This window comes from Balaenoptera musculus, chromosome 5 (assembly GCF_009873245.2).
Source record: "Balaenoptera musculus isolate JJ_BM4_2016_0621 chromosome 5, mBalMus1.pri.v3, whole genome shotgun sequence".
NCBI lineage: Eukaryota > Metazoa > Chordata > Mammalia > Artiodactyla > Balaenopteridae > Balaenoptera > Balaenoptera musculus.
The window spans coordinates 20126036-20142674 of NC_045789.1; the positions used below are offsets into that span (position 1 = coordinate 20126036).

The window sequence follows — 16639 nt, forward strand, 5'->3', positions numbered from 1 at the left end:
TTCCATAAAATTATACTATCTTTCTATTAATAAGAGGCAAATAAGACATCTGATCTTTCAGGAGGCCATCACACACTCTAGCTAACAGTTTATTCCCCACTGAGATAGATAAGGGAGAGATCACACCTCTTTTTGAAGGTACATGAGAAAGTAACTAGGTCAACTACAAAAGATGGGTATGAAGGTGCCAGGATTGAAATGCATGTTTTTTAAATATTTGGAAACGTTTTTAATTCTAAGCACAGGTCTGCTCCAATGAATGGTAAATACTGTCAATAGTTGCCTACTTTTTTTCTACCTGGAAAGAAATCACATTAAGAATTTTTTCTTTGAATTTAAGGGCAAATGTTTGACATCATTTTTACAGTCCTTTGGTGATGTGGGTAAGATGTCTGTGTTGCCTTCATGCATTTGGAGAAAGCGTACTGAGCGCAGCTCCTGGAGTTGGCTCTGTTTTATACTCCGGCTCTCCTGCATAACTTGGTGACTTTGGGCAAGTTACTTAACCTCTCTGCGTCTGGTCATTTATCCATAAAATGGAGATGACAGTGGTCTCATCTCATAGGGCTGTTATGAGGAGTAAATGAGATGGTTTATGTAAAGCATCTAGAAGAGTGCCTAGACGTAGCAAGTCTTATTAAATGTGGGTTAGGTAGTGTGAGAAATCTGAGCTAATGACAAATTTGAGGAGACAGAAAAGATAGGTGGACAAGGTTAAAAATTCAAATTGATGAATAATTGTGGAATTATAAAGATATGTTGCTCTAATAGAATATTCTGGTAAAAATTAAAATGTATACTAATCTTACAATCTGATGTATTTGCATTTGGCCATTAGGAAAACTACAGAAAAAGCCTTTACACAATGAGTATTTTTTTCAAAGGCAGTTGCCAAAGGAGCTCAAATTATTGTCTTCCAGTGAAAAATATTATCGTATTTGAAAAATTATGAAGCAAATGACTCTTTATTGATACATAAGCACATGCAATATACAATTGGAATATTATAATGAAGGGTACAAATAGCCTTTGTCAGAAAGGAGATAATTGTTCTGTCACCTTCCCTCAAATATTGTCAAATATATTTTAGGGTGATCATTGCATAAACTCAGAAAAGACAAAGAGGACAAGAGAATTAAAAATATATGATGCTTTATTGTCAAAAATAGACAAACTTTAATTTCCTTTAACAGGAATATTAACTTAAGAGTCTCTATAAGTCACCACTATTTTGTGAGTGTAACAGACAAGAGAGTCAAAGACAACTGTTAGTGGAAAAAGGACAACAGTTCTACATCCATGCCAGAGACTCCTCGCCCACACAATTACAGTGACCTTCAGAGCCCTGGACAATAATAGACATGCAAAACAACTCGACTTATCCTGGCCCAGTCCTGTAAGATTGGCTTTGTGGTATCTTTCCAAGCATTTGAAGAGTTCAATTTGTTAGAACACTTGCTGATTTGAATAGTGAAGTTTTAGGTCATTTATGGGAACAGGATCACACCTGCTTTTGAATTACACCAGGATGAAGCCATGGTCCCTACAACCCTGGCCTCAGGTATGTAAGGTGGTGCTAAGGAGACCTGAATAAGCTCCTTATCCATGACCTACAGCAAGGATGTGAAGGTCTTCCTGGATGAACATGATAATGTGTAGGTTATGTTCTCTCATTAACATAAAAAAAAAAGATCTAGCTAGTTGGAACAAGAGAAAAATAAGGCCTTTATTTTTCCCTAGGGACAGGTATCCAAGGATGAAGAAAGCTGGGTGTGTGCACTGGTTATCTAGATCATGACTTTCATTCTCTAGTCTGTACTATAAACCAGATACCCATGGTCAAAGGAGACTTTGTAAATAGACCCATCTTAATAATTAAAAGTGGTAGTGTGCAGCTATCTCCTTTGAAGATTCAGGTTAAGGCGAGTTCCTTTAGTTTTCAGGAGAGGCCAAGGATGAGATAACACTGACAGGATGAGATGGTTCTTCTGAGATCAAGCATATGTAAAAGCAAAAAGACGCTAGATTATCAAGTGAATGAGAAAGGAACCGGAACTCACTTCCCGTCCTTATACACATTCACCATTCACTCAATGGAAAAGTAATCAACTTCATGCAAACAAATCAGCATTTTCCATTTTTCTAGCTTAAAGATAAAATTCAATACTTAAGAACTAGAAAAACTGAGCTTATATTGTACCATAAAGTTATTTAAAACAATACTGTGGTTACTGAAATGGTAGCTCAAGCTTTTGCCACCTCTTTGAAACAGAAAAGCGGAGAAGATGCAGAGAGACAGAGAAGTACATAACTCTGTTCTTACTGTGACGTTCCTTATTCACATTTGCGTGGGGTTAAGTTTGAATTAAGCTCACCTACTTAATCCTATCCTCCTGTATAAGAACATGTGAGTAGGGGCAGGAAATGGGTGGTATGAGCTTTTGCAAGTTTTGATGGGCTAAGCATCATTCAGTTAAGATTCTGTGATTGAAAGAATCACTCTAAAAACGTACAGAAAAATAGCCATATGAAAATCAGACTAGGCAAAGTGGGTTTATACAGTCTAGTAGCAAGACTACCTGGAAAACTTGTGGAGTCAAATAAAAAACTAAAGTGGATTGCTTCTTTTTTTCTCCTTATTCCATTCCATTCCATTTTGTAAAAACTGTGATAAATGTAGACAATGTACTTCTCTTGTAGGTCATTTTTCAAAAGTCCCCAGAAAAGCCCTTGAGTTGGGGTGGCCGTGAATATGAAATAGAAAGAAGATGAACTCAGTTTGGGGTTTCCTACCAAGGGCAGGCAGGGCAAACTACAATGACTTTAATGGAGCGCTGCGAAGTGTTATTACCCAGTCAGAAAAAGGACCCTTTCCAGTGCTTCCCTTTCAGCACTCTTCAATGACTGTTGTACCAATCAAGGAGTAAAGCTTTTTCTTAACAAGTCGGAATCCTGAGCTCAGGATCAGAGTTCGCCTGAGGCCAGAAGAGAAGCGACCTCGACTAAAGAAAAAATCCCTGAAGCTCATCCATGAGCAGTTCTCCTGCTTAAACACCAGGGTAAGCTCAAAGGTGGGCACCACGCTAGAATCGCACACAATCCTATCCAGCTTTTTACATACATTTTCAATTTCCAAGTTCACGTGCATAACGCAGCCCCGCAGGCCGCAGGGCTCCGTGGAGGAGAGCCGCAGGACGTCTTGAGCAATCCTCTGGGTCAGTTTCTCAGGAACAAGGACTTTCGAGCAACCGAGTTTGGTGTGCTTTGATTTGGACAGACAGTTCTCCAGCATTTTAACCAAGCTCTGGCAAGTCGTCTCCTCAAATATCACCTCGTTGAGGTTGGGTTCAGGAACAACATAATCCCAGTAGTCAAAATCTGTGGAAAATGGAAGTTTAAGATTAAAAAAAAAAAATCCAGGAGCAGAAAAAACATACCGAGATATAGCAACATTGTTTATTTCTATCTGTTACAGCTACTTGTTCTAATATTTGTTTGGAAGTCAGCTGATCTCTCTCTGCTCTTAACTCGCTGGGTAATAAAGCAAATCATTTAACTTGAGACTGAAAGTTCACCTATGAAATAAAAGTTTTGATAAATAAGGTGGGTAGGCTATAACCATTTTTTAATAAATTTATATGTGTACACACACACACAATCTGACTATGCATCACAAATCTATTTATGGTTATCTTAGAATACTAGTGATTTTCTTTTCTTTCTTGCTCCCTGATTTGCTTATGGGGGTTTTCTAATTTTCTTTTACAGAGACTATGCATTAGTTCTGGAATAAAAATGTTAATAATTTTTTTTGACTAAGGATTATTACCTTCTAACTCTAAGAATACATTCACTTACTATCGTAAAAAACAGATTTTTTGCTATTGTCCTTTAGTGATGAACTTAAAATGAACTTTGATGAACTATACTAAACATCAATTAAATTTGTGTTTTCTTTGTAAGTCTTTACTGGAATGACCTGTAGATCCCAATTTTAGCTTCAACCTCTTCGATTAAAAATTGCTCAAAGAGAAGACCTCTGAGGTTCACATGGATATTTATAACTGGCTGAGTAGTTTTTTGTAGCCAAACAAAACAAAATAGTCCTAGGAAAACAAAATTAGATTTGCTCAAAGGAAAGGAGATAGCTCTGCATTTGGTCACCTACGTTCCAAATTAATCCTACCACTTGGCAGGATGCCTCACCACACACAGTCAACTGAGCAAGCACAGGCAGATGCCCTGTGGGCTCCCCACCCTAAGCCTACTGCACTTCATTGGCTACTGCATTTTCCTCTCTCCACATCACGCATAAACTTAGATCATTGCTTTTTTTTTATAAACTAATTGAAACAAATGCCCTCCAAATTATAAGGCTCCATATTTTATCTATGTTGAAAATAGAGAATTTTAGAGCTTTGGCCTATAAAATTAGATCATCAACCACTTTGCCTTCTAAATGAGGAAGGCCCAAAGATCTTAAGCAATTGGTGCCCACAGCTCCTTAGTGGCAGAGCAGTGTATTACTTTAGAAACTCCTGTTTAAAATTGCAAATGACAATATGTCCAGCATCACTGCTGTTTTAAAGTTTCCTTTTGGCCTTAAAAAATGAAATAATGGGTATATCCACAAATAGAATACTACTCAGCAACAAAAAGGAACACATACTGATAGAAGCAACAGCATGGATCTCAAAATCATTAGGCTGTGGGAAAGGAACCACATACAAAAGAGTACATATTACATGCTCCATCTGCATGCAACCCTAGAGGTGAAAGTAATCTATAGCGACAAAAAGCAGATCAGTGTTTCCCTGGGGACGGGAGAGGTAGAGTGGGGAATTGATGGCAAAGGGGTACATGGGACTTTGAGGGCAGAAGGTGATGGTAGTGGTTACACAGGTGAATACACTTGTTAAAACACACATAATTGTACACTTAAAATTCACCATAACTTCACAACCATGTAGGGTAGGGACCTGTACAGTTTTTAATCCCGAAGAGTGTATTAGCCGCAGACTAGATGGATGCAGCCCTTGGGATTTTATCTTTTGCTTCTTTTGTTTCTCACCATCATGGACAGAAGATGCTAAAAGTTTGGAAAGGAGTCTCTCTCAGATGGATTTTGTGGCACCTCCAACATTCAAGGAGCGGGTCGACCCTGCACGCCCGCCCATCCCATCTATCCAGGGGCTGCGACCTTTGGAGGGAAGAGAGGTAGGCGGCTGGGAAACTCACCATTTAGTAGGTTCCCCGGGTGGAAGCCACGGTCCAGCAACTCCGAAATGCTAGCCGGGTTCTTACTGCTCAAACTGCTCGTTGCAACCATGGTCAACGGCTCTGTTTCCCTCGCGGGGCGGAACGGCCTTTCCGGGGCGCTAGAAAAAGGAGGCAAGAAGGACAGATTTGCAAAAGCAAGGAAGACGTGCAGAGACTCCTAAAATGCCGAGTCCCCGGAGCGAACAAGCCGAAGCATTCCTTTTCCAAAGGGGAGGAACCGGCCTCTGCAACTCAGGTTCACAAAACTCCGGGAGCGCAGACGCCAGCAGTCACAACCTGAAACTAATTCAAAGTTAGCAAAACTTGGAGCCGGCTTGCCCCGCGGAGCTCACCCCCGCGCCCGGAGCACCGGAGCCCCCAGGCCCCGCGCCTCCCACCCAGGCTCACTTGCTGGGAGTTCGCCGGGGCCGACGCGCTCGCTGGCCAAAACCCTGCGGGTAAACCGAGGCAGGCACCGTCTTCAGGCGGCCCCTCCCTCGGGGGCTTAGGGACCTGCGGACCCAAGCGGCAATCGGCACCCCGCTCGCCCCCAGCCCACCCCGCCCCAGCTCCACTAAGCTGCCTCGCCTCTGGGGCGGCGGGCGTTTTATAGGCCCAGCCTCCTCACCCTGCCCCGGCCCGCCCACCTGCGCCGCCCCGCCCCGGCCCCGGGCCCCGCCTCTCCAGGGTCCGGTTGCATCGCAACCCCGATACTTCCAGCAGCCCTAGGCTAGCCGCTGGGAGTTGAGGCTAAGTTTGCGGTAGCGTTGACACCTGCTGTTTCCTGGGTGGGCCGCGGGTCCCCGTGAGTGCAACTCCGGGGGCACGACTCGCCCAAAACTGACCGCTCCCCTCCGCCACCAACCAGGATTCTTTGGCGCGATCTCTCCCCTAGCGTGCGCGCACACACTCACACTCCTGATGCCCTTGTTGACTTTCTGTCCCGGGCAGCGGGAAGCTTTCGGCCTTTTGTCTGTTACCGTGACCTGAGGCTTTGCTCTGTCAGACTGACCACTTTGCTTAAATCTGTGTAGATATTCAATGGGCATCATTTCTGCGCTTAGTTCTGGCCTCTCACCGAGTCAACTCGACTCCGCGTCCCGTCCCAGGGTCTCTGTATCCTCCTCTCCCGCACGCGCTCCGCTCTAGCTTGCCTTCCCGCATCCGAGGCTCTCCAGCCTCGGGTCTTCGCTGCACCCCCGGCACCCTTCGTACTGCTTCATCTATGACTAATGCGTTTTCACCGCGAGAAGGGTGAGCCTGGTACCCTTCTAATTAGACCTGGCTCCAGAGCGCCGGCAGCTTGAATGAAGGGGAGTTTGCCAAGAAACTAAACAAAACCATTAGTGGGATTTTAGCTGCTTCCACCACCCTCCCGGGCTCTGGGAGCAGTTGTCATTCGCAAAGGCAGCAGTTCCTGGCGAGCCCCGTTAGCGGGAGGAACTTGGTCTTGGGCGGTCTTGAAGGGGCTCGGGGCAATGAAGATACAAGTACAGTGTTTTATATCCTGCCAGGGATATACTCCCTGTGAAGCTTGATGCGCAGTCCTGAACCTGAGCCCACAGAGGGACAGAGGAGCGGCTCAGGGTCAACATGCTCGCCCAACCCACCAGCAAGAAGCCAAACATTATGTGTTCATCCACTGTGCCTAAGCCACACTGTTCCCGCTTTGGTGTGCCAGTAGAGATGATCTGGTCAGAGGGAGCTTTCCCAAAGACGGTGGTGGGTCAGGAGAGGAGAGGGAGGGGATGCCTGGAGGGAGAAGAGTTTCTACAAGTAGGAGGTTCTAGTGTTGGCTCCCAATCCTTTAGGATTCTGTGTACAAGGATCTGCAGGTTAGGGCCTTGAGAAGCAGTTTCAGCTGTCCAGGCTAAGAACTCTTAGTAAGAAAAACAACAACAGAAGGGGTGAGGAAGCTGTGATAAACAGATCAGTGGGAGGACACTGGGAGGCAGAGCTGCAGAAATTAAAACCAGCTTGACAGTCCATTTTTAACTCAACTCAGGCAGCTGCACTGCCTGAAGGTCAGGGGAGCCAAGGAAGGAGATGTGATAGGCTGGTCTTTGAAAGCAGATTTCCACCTCTACTTCAACAATAGAAGAGGGGAAAATAAGCCCATTTAAGCCAATTAAAAAGCAATTTCAGCGGCAAATGTGTTCGGGACCAATGGATGGTCAGTCGGGTATGGCAGCTGCCTGGCAGCTGGGGGCGGGGGCAGGACACAGAGCCTCCTTGTTTGGGTGGCAGTGCTAGTGAGGCTGCCTCTTACCTGCATCCAAGGAGAGTTGTTAGGATTAATATAGTAAGTGATCTGAACCTATACCAGTGAAGCAATCACCCATTTCAATTTCCTTAGGGTACTTAGGCATAACTCATAAACTAAGTACTCCCAAAAGGCCAGAAAGATTATTGGAACTTCTAGAATGTAGCAGTTACTCCCGGCTCACCTGAGTAACTGAAATTTTGCAAAGCCCTTGGGGATTTTACTGCAGAAAATAATTTACTTGTTATGAAAGACTTTGAATAATATCATTCTTTTTGACTGAATGGGCCTTGCTCTGAGGAATTATAGGGCATAAGTAATGACTGATATAGAAAGTGTACCTGGGATAATTAGTGGAGATTGTCCTTTTTTATCTTCTTAAAAGGGTAAAAAAAATCCTTTCTATCATTGGTTTGCATCTTTACAGGGTTAAATAAACAGAGCTGATTTTTCAAAAGGAACTATAGGACAGATTAGGAGAAACTAAGTGCCATAATAGTCTTGTCAAAAGATGACACACTTAGTCTATTAGAGTTTTTAATGTTGTGGATACAGTTAATTATTTGTAACCGAAAGTTCATCACATTGGTGTACCCCAGGTGTTTATCAGGTGCAGTGATGAAGTATGTTTCATTGCTGTACCCCTCTAATTATCCTCTCTAATTAATACTGTAAAGATAGTTTGTAAGGCTGCTTACTGGAAATAATAGTTGTATATGAAGAGAAAATCTAATTGATTAAATAATTTTATTGCCTTTCATACACCAGTGTATTATAACAAACTACCAAAACCATGAGCAAGGACTTTAACTTAAGCATGCTTGCTTTTCTATTACTATGATTTACTCATCCACCTTCCTACAAAAAAGGGGAATAGCAGTAACAAATGGCAACAGTATGTTCATCTGATGTATACACAAATAAGTTCCATGCTCCCTCATGTATAAATATAGTGTTTATAATATCATTGCTTACATAAAGTGCAAATTCAGAATACCAGGGATTTTGCACAAAACAAAAGACAATATGATGCTTTGGTATACTGTTATAAGAAATACTTGTGTCTTCTGCATTTGTGATTTAGAGTGTTGAATATTTATTGCATGTTTTGCCAGCCATTTTTCTCTCTTTATCCAGTACGTGCTATTGTTCCTGAGCTCTTATTAACACATTTACATTCAGTGCATTGCTTATTTCATTTCATAAACTATGACACCAGAGGAAAAAATGACTGGGTTTCTTAATCTGTACAGTGGATTCAGGGAGGATTTACAGGATATGGAAGTTGATCTGTACAATATCCAAGGTCCCTTAGCAAGCTTATAGGGTTGTTGTGAGGATTAAAAGAGAAACCCTTATAATCAATGCTAAATATTATCTTTTTTAATATACAAATCTGAGATCTTTGAGTGCACTCTGGCTTTCCTTGGTTGTGCTAAATTTGTAAATCTAATACTCATGTGAGTCTTAGAACAGGGCCTGATACCTAGCAAGTACTTAATGAGTGATAGTTACTGTTATTGGTATTATTGTTGTTCTGATATTGTAGTTTTCTGGTTCAATGAAAGCTAGAGGGGCTAAATGGAGTTAGAGAAGTATTGCTGAAGTAGAACACAATTTATGGTCTTTCCTGTTTGCAGGAAATCTGGAAAATATTTGCCACTGGTTAGGAAGGACTTTTTTATTAGAATATGCATAACTGTGTTGGGGAGCAGGAAGGAGGGCTCCCAATTATATGTAAGAAAATAATGTGGGTAAAAAGTTATCTTGATTAATCTTTATTAATCTAGAAAATGGTTTTCTGGAAAAAAGTAAAATTTACAGACATTTAAAATCATTGACTGTAGAACCACCCAATTGTGTCAAGATAGGTATGACATTCTGGATGAGATACTTCATCATTATTTTTATTTGTCTTTGAAGATGTTCCACCCAATAAAATTTCCATTTAGTCATTAAGTATGCAATATGAGTTATTCTATGGAATGTTAAGGGATTTTCCATTACATAAAGAACGTGGAGACTTATTTTGTATAAGACAAAAAAAAGTCCAGTATAAAGTAATATGTAATATCTGCTGCTGGCTAAAAGCTGAGAGAATTTTCCAGTAGCAGAAGGCATTGCCTCTCTAAATTCAAGCAGAGAAATGGTTACCATAGTGACTTATCTCTTAAAATAGTTGTATGATTTTTTCTCTTTATAAACAATGCTATGTATTATCTCCTTTTAAATAAAGAAAGCTGATAAGTTTAAATGCACACAGTCTGCTTTTCCTTAATTATGCAAAGGTTTCTAATTCAGGTGCCTGCATAAGAGAATGTCAGCCAAGAACGTGGAGTAGGTCCTTAACATTTTTCTAGGGATACGTTTTGCAAGCCCCAAATTTGAGAATACCATAATGACATACCATTTCTCTGGAATTCTTATGTGCATGAAGATAAGAGGAAAATAAAGCCATGTGTTCATGTAGGTGCTGCTCCTTCATTGTTCCCCCTTCCTGTGGCAGCCTAGTGTCTTGTTCTGGTGGATGAGCTTTGCACAGCTTTTGTCATTCACATTTGTGTCCCAGAAAAATTACAGTTTGCTTCATGACATAAATTTGTGGGGTGGTACCAGAAGAGAATTAAATCCAAGAATGCCTGGTGTAGACTAGATGGGGGATTCTGCAGAGTAGTCTTTAGAATGGGTCTGATCCCCATCCTGCAGATGTCAAGCATATTAAGATTAAAAAGCATGACAAAGTCACAGAGAGATTCCATTTTTTAATCTTTATAGGGTAGTAGTTAGATCTGTGGACTGTGGAGCCTAGGTGCGTACCCCAGCGATGACACGAACTAGCTGTATAGACTTTGATAAGGTCCCTAACATTTCTGTGAATCCATTTCTGTCTTTTTTTTTTTTAATTTATTTTTGGCTGTGTTGGGTCCTCGTTTCTGTGCGAGGGCTTTCTCTAGCTGCAGCAAGCGGGGGTCACTCTTCATCGCGGTGCGCGGGCCTCTTACTGTCGCGGCCTCTCTTGTTGCGGAGCACAGGCTCCAGACGCGCAGGCTCAGTAATTGTGGCTCACGGGCCAAGTTGCTCCACAGCATGTGGGATCTTCCCAGACCAGGGCTCGAACCCGTGCCCCCTGCACTGGCAGGCAGATTCTCAACCACTGCGCCACCAGGGAAGCCCCATTTCTGTCTTTAAAATGGTAATTGTAATAACTTGACCTTATGAAGGGCTTTTGTGGGGATTAAATGAGTTAATACACAATGTACTCAATAAATATCAGTCGTGATTATAATGGTGAATTTTGTTCTGATTTTTTTTTTATTTTTTGGAATGATTATAAAGGATTTTATTTTTGCTCTGATTTTGAAAAATCCCAACGCCCTGGTGATATTGTTATGAAAAGGTAGCTTGGGGAGCGTTATGTGCATTCAAGGTGTGTATAAAAGTGTATCTTTGGTACACATTCATTCATTGGCTAGTTGACATCAGAAGAATTTATTGAATATTAATTATCTGCTAGGCATGGGAAATGCATGAGTCCCTGTACCCAGAGAGATTGTAGTTTAGATAGAAGTGTAGATAAATAAATACAAGATTACAATTAGTAAGCTAAGTTAGGGGAGCTACAGGGGGCTATGGTGGCACAATGATATAAGCACGAATACTTTCTGAAGGAGGATTTACAGCCTTGCTACTCACGGTGTTTCAAGGACCAGTAGCATGAACATCATTTAGGAGATTGTAAGAAATGCAGAACCTCAGTCCTCAATCCAACAGAAACAGAATCTGCTTTTTAAAAAGATTCCTGGGCTTCCCTGGTGGCGCAGTGGTTGAGAGTCTGCCTGCCAGTGCAGGGGACACGGGTTCGAGCCGTGGTCTGGGAGGATCCCACATGCCGCGGAGCAACTAGGCCCGTGAGCCACAACTGCTGAGCCTGCGTGTCTGGAGCCTGTGCTCCTCAACAAGAGAGGCCGCGATGGTGAGGCCCGCGCACCGCGATGAGGAGTGGCTCCCGCTTGCCACAGCTGGAGAAGGCCCTCGCACAGAAACGAAGACCCAACACAGCCAAAAATAAATAAATAAATAATTTTAAAAAGATTCCTAGGTGATTCAAGGGGGAAAAGTGGGGGTGGGAGGAATTGGGAGGTTGGGATTGACATATATACATTATTGATACTGTGTATAAAATAGATAACTAATGAGAACATACTGTATAGCACAAGAACTCTACTTAATGCACTGTGGTGACCTAAATGGGAAGGAAATCCAAAAAAGAGGAGATAAGAAAACCATAAGTCAAAAAACACATTCACCCCAATGTTCATTGCAGCACTATTTACAGTAGCCAGGACATGGAAGCAACCTATGTGTCCAACAAAAGAGGAATGGGTAAAGAAGATGTGGTACATATATACAACGGAATATTACTCAGCCGTAAAAAGGAATGAAATTGGGTCATTTGTAGCGATGTGGATGGACCTAGAGGGTGTCATACAGAGTGAAGTAAATCAGAAAGAGAAAAGCAAATATCGTAGAGTAACACATATATGTGGAATCTAGAAAAATGGTATAGATGACCTTATTTGCAATGCAGAAATAGAGACACAGATATAGAGAATAAATGTATGGATACCAAGGGGGAAAGGGGTGGGGTGGTAGTAATTGGGAGACTGGGACTGACACATATACATTATTGATACTACGTATAAAATGGAAAACCGATGGGAACATGCTGTATAGCACAGGGAACTCTACCTAATGCACTATGGTAGCCTAGGTGGGAAGGGAGTCCAAAAGGGAGGGGATATCTGTGTATATGGCTGATTCATTTTGTTGTACAGTGAAGGCTAACACAACATTGTAAAGCAACCATACTCCAATAAAAATTAATAAAAAAAACAAAAAAGAGGGGATATATATATATATATATATATATATATATATATATATATATATATATGATTCATTTTGCTGTACAGGAGAAACTAACACAACATTGTAAAGCAACTATACTCCAATAAAAATTAATTTAAAAAAATTTTTAAAAAATGAAAAGATCCCTAGGTGATTCATACTGTATGAGAAGCCCTGCTTTTAATTAAAGAGAAAAAACAATAAGACCATTTAGGCATTTGTAAGACCTTGTCTGGGCCAATTAATAAAAAATATTTATTGAGCTCCTACTATATATAGGGCCTAGGCTTGATGAAAGTTGGCTCCCAGCTGGGCAAGTGTCTGTGGATTCTCCATAGCTCCCATCGGCCATCATGGCCTTGGGCTTGGCTCATAACACCATGCAGAGCTATGTGAAAACAGTCTGGCTTCCTGAGAAGACTATTATAGAAAAATAAAATCGTGTTTACTAAACTTGAGACACTATCAAACTGTAAGTTGTTTTTAACCTTGATGAAATGGAAGCTAGTTAATGTAACATAAGGAATGGGCTTACATTGCAAAATGTATTTAAAATGATTGGTCTGTGGAATGTTGTATTTGGAAACAAAAAATTTGGAAGGAAGGGAGTAGTACAGAAAGATATATGTCTTATTACTTCCGAATGTACTGGAGAGGATAAATACAATTAGTAGTCATCTCTTGTTCTATAATCATATCATAAAATATATTTTAAAACATTGACTTGGCTTTTTGAAATATTGTGCTGTGATTGAGAACTATCTTAATAAGTGATATATAGTAATAGAGGCTCCAAATCATAAATGGCTGAAGCAGCCTTTCAGGAGATGTCGATATAGCTGTACACACACTGAAGTGCATTCAGTTGTGTGACATTACTGATGCATCGTATCAAGTTGAGCAACAAATGGCACTTCACAAATTATTTATAGCAATACATAATTACCTTGGAAGTAGGTTTAGATGTCCATATGCTAAAGGCAAAACAGTGCTTACCTCTGTATACGGAGCGGAGAAGAATACCTTAATGATTTGACTAAAGGCTGCAACTCAATCAGACTAGCCTTCAAATTCTGGCTCTGCCACAAGTAGGCATCGTGAATTTAACTTAAATCCTTTGAATCTCCGCTTCCTCACCTGTAGTATAGAAGATTCAATGAAACAACGTATGTTAAGTTTCTGGCCACACAACTTGTACATATGAAGAGCTCAGTCAAAGGTGGCCATTTTAAACACACATGGTTTATACAAGTTTGTTCATCTAAATGCACATTCTATTGCAGTAAATAATTTGTCATGTGCTGTGTTGGGTTTTTCAGGATGTAGATTTTACTTTGCACGTAGTGGATAATAAAGAGTACACTAGCTAGAGAATTAGGAGATCTGCCCCACATGTAGCTTCTACACTGCCTTGGTCTCTGACTTGGAGACAGGATGAGTCAGCAGAATCACCTGGAAGTATTGAGAAACTAAAAAGAGATTCACCCAGGCTGGAGGAGGAGAGACTTATCTATGGATTTCAGAGCAGTAGAAACTAAGGTCTGGCTTTTTGGCAGTGTCTAGGAGGTAGCAAGACGAATGTGGGAAAGATGAAGATAAATTCTCAGAGGAGGGACTTCTGAAGCCAAGGACAAATGTGCAAAGTATAGTTTTGAAAGATCTTGATCAGTTATCCTTGTCAGGGGTCGTACAGGTTTGGGTACCCACCAATAAAGTATGAGAATTCCTGTTTCCTCATAGTCTCCCCAGTATTTGTTCATTCATTTCATAACTATTTTAAGCATTTAGTATGCCTTTTTATACAGTTTTAACACGCTCTGGAAACCTATTGGCTAGGAGTTGTAATTTCTCTCATTCAAGGTAGGAAAGATATCCTAATTTTGAAAAGGGAGAAACTGTAAATGGAAAGTATTAATCATAATTCTCAGGAAAAACTAGAGGTATATCACAGTTTTCCTGATTCCCACTTTTGGAAAAAGCATTGGGGCTATATATACAATGATTATTATAACTTCACTAATTGATCAGTTCACTCAACAAAAGTATTATTATTTTTTTCCACAACTCTATTTGTATTAAATTGTCAATCAGATGTTTTTTGGTTATGTGAGGACATTGCTGTGTTTATTGAGGCCAAAGGCCCTTTATTTCTGTTAAGGAGAGAATCTGCATCAAAGAAGAGGAAAACATCTTTTTAAACATAAAACTTACAAATCACCTGTAACTTTATTTTAATGTTCAAATAATTCAATAAAATTTCCCTCTTTTAACCACTGCAAAGTCATAACTTTATTACAGCTCATAGCAGAATATTCAGTTAAATACAATTCAGTACATCAGATGTCTGTGGATGTTACTATTAAGTACAGAAGAGAACACGGGTTCAAGTGCAGCTTTGAGAAGGTTCTAGGTCTGCTCTGTCTAATTTGATAGCCACTGCACATATGTTACTATCGAGCTCTTTAAAATGTGACTAGTCCAAAGGGAGATGTATAAAATACACAACAGATTTCAAAGATTTAATAGAATATAAAGAATGCAAAACATCTCGTTAATAATTATATTGGTTACATGTTGAAATGGTAAGATCTTGATATATTGGGTTAAAGAAAATATGGTACTAAGATTAATTTCACCTACTTCTTCCTAGAATTTTTTTAACATGGCTACTAGAAAATTTAAAATGTTGTATGTGGCTTGCCGTCTTGGCTCACCTTAAGTAATATAGGATGATGCTATTCTAAATCTTTGTCACTTCACCTTAAAAAAGGAAGCCTAGTAGCTTCTTTGCATAAAAAATGAGGGTTTGAAAATTCTTTTTTAAATTGAAGTATAGTTGATTTACAATATTGTGTTAGTTTCAGGTGTACAGCAAAGTGATTCGGTTATACATATGTTTATGTTTATATTCTTTTTTTTGAGGGTTTGAAAATTCTTAAAAGTGTACTCAGTAAATGGTAACTATTAATTTTGGGGATCAGGTTTATTGAGGTATACTTTAAATACATTAAAATCCACACTTTTTAGTGTAGAGTTCTTTGAATTTTAAACAGGTCTTACAGTCATGTAACTACTATTACCACCAAAATCAACACAAGCAACAGTTACGGCGCCACAGAATATTACCTTGTGCATATTTGTAATCAACCTCTTCCCTTAGCCCCAGCCTTAGGCGAACATGTTATACAAAAGGGGTCACATAGTCTGTAAACTTTTGAGTCTTGTTTCTTTCACTTAGCATAATGCATTTGAGATTCATCCAAGTTGTTGTATTGGTAGTTCTTTCCTTTTCATTTCTGAGTACTATTCTATAGCATAGGTGTACAATACTTTGTCTACCCAATTGTCAGGTGAAGAACATTTGGGTTGTTTCCAGTTTTTGATGATTATGAGTAAACCCAGTATATGTATTTGCTTACAGATTTGTGTATGAACATACATTCATACACAGATGGATAAGTACCAAGAGAATGGAATTGCTGAGCCATATGGTAACTGTTTGTTTAATTTTATAAGAAGTTGCCAAAATGTTTCCCCAAATGGTTCCATTGTGCATTTCCCCCCCAGCAGTGTATGAGTATTCCATATGTGCCACATCTTTGCCAGAATGTGATACTGTCATCCCTCTGCTTTTTTTTTTTTTTTAATTTTAGTCCTTCTAATAGGAGTGTAATAGCATCTCATTGTGGTGTTAATTTTTATTTCCTCCATGACTCATTTTGTTCAACATCTTTTCATGATCTTATTTGCCATCTGTATATCTTATTTGGTGAAATATATATTTAAATCTTTTGCGCATGTATTTTTATTGGATTTTTTCAGGCTTGAGAGTTCTTTATTATTATTGAGAATTTGAGTGTTCTTATCATTGAGAATTGAGAGTTCTTTCTGAATTCCAGATACAAGTCCGCTATCAGATAGAGGTTTTGCAAACATTTTCTACCAGTCTGAGGTTTGTGTTTTTATTTTCTTAACAGTGTGTTTTGAAGAAAAGTTTTAAATTATGATAGTGTCCAATTTGTCAATATTTTTATGAGTCATATTTTTGTGTCATATCTAAAAATTTCTGCATAACTCAAGATTACAAATATTTTTCTCATGTTTTCTTCTAGAAATTTCATAGTTTTACATTTAAATATATGATCTACTTTGAGCTACTTTTTGTATATGATACAAGGTGTGGGTTGAAATTCTTTCATACTTTTTTGC

General features: G+C 39.8%; 1 protein-coding gene across 2 annotated transcripts; it reads right to left on the minus strand.

Moving 5' to 3' along the window:
* Nucleotides 1-1135: 1135 nt before the first annotated feature.
* Nucleotides 1136-6668, minus strand: DDIT4L (DNA damage inducible transcript 4 like). Of its 2 annotated transcripts, none has more exons than XM_036853754.1 (3): nt 6338-6668; nt 5239-5378; nt 1136-3378 (listed from the first exon to the last, which is right to left on the minus strand). In XM_036853754.1, the coding sequence occupies exons 1-3, from the start codon at nt 6421-6423 to the stop codon at nt 2888-2890; spliced, it is 717 nt and encodes a 238-aa protein (XP_036709649.1). In that variant the 5' UTR covers nt 6424-6668; the 3' UTR covers nt 1136-2887. The 2 variants fall into 2 exon arrangements, with proteins under 2 accessions (XP_036709649.1, XP_036709650.1); XM_036853755.1 differs by lacking the exon at nt 6338-6668 and adding an exon at nt 5668-5837.
* Between the last annotated feature and the right edge of the window lie 9971 nt (nt 6669-16639).

Bases quoted from the DNA above. Each gene is read 5' to 3' on its own strand.
- DDIT4L (XM_036853754.1), bottom strand. From the start codon at position 6,423: ATGCGGGAAGGCAAGCTAGAGCGGAGCGCGTGCGGGAGAGGAGGATAC. The intron at 5,379-6,337 runs GTGAGAGGCCAG...TCCTTTTTCTAG, and splicing joins CGCGGAGTCGAGTTGACTCG to CGCCCCGGAAAGGCCGTTCC. The intron at 3,379-5,238 runs GTGAGTTTCCCA...CATTTTCCACAG, and splicing joins CCCGGGGAACCTACTAAATG to ATTTTGACTACTGGGATTAT.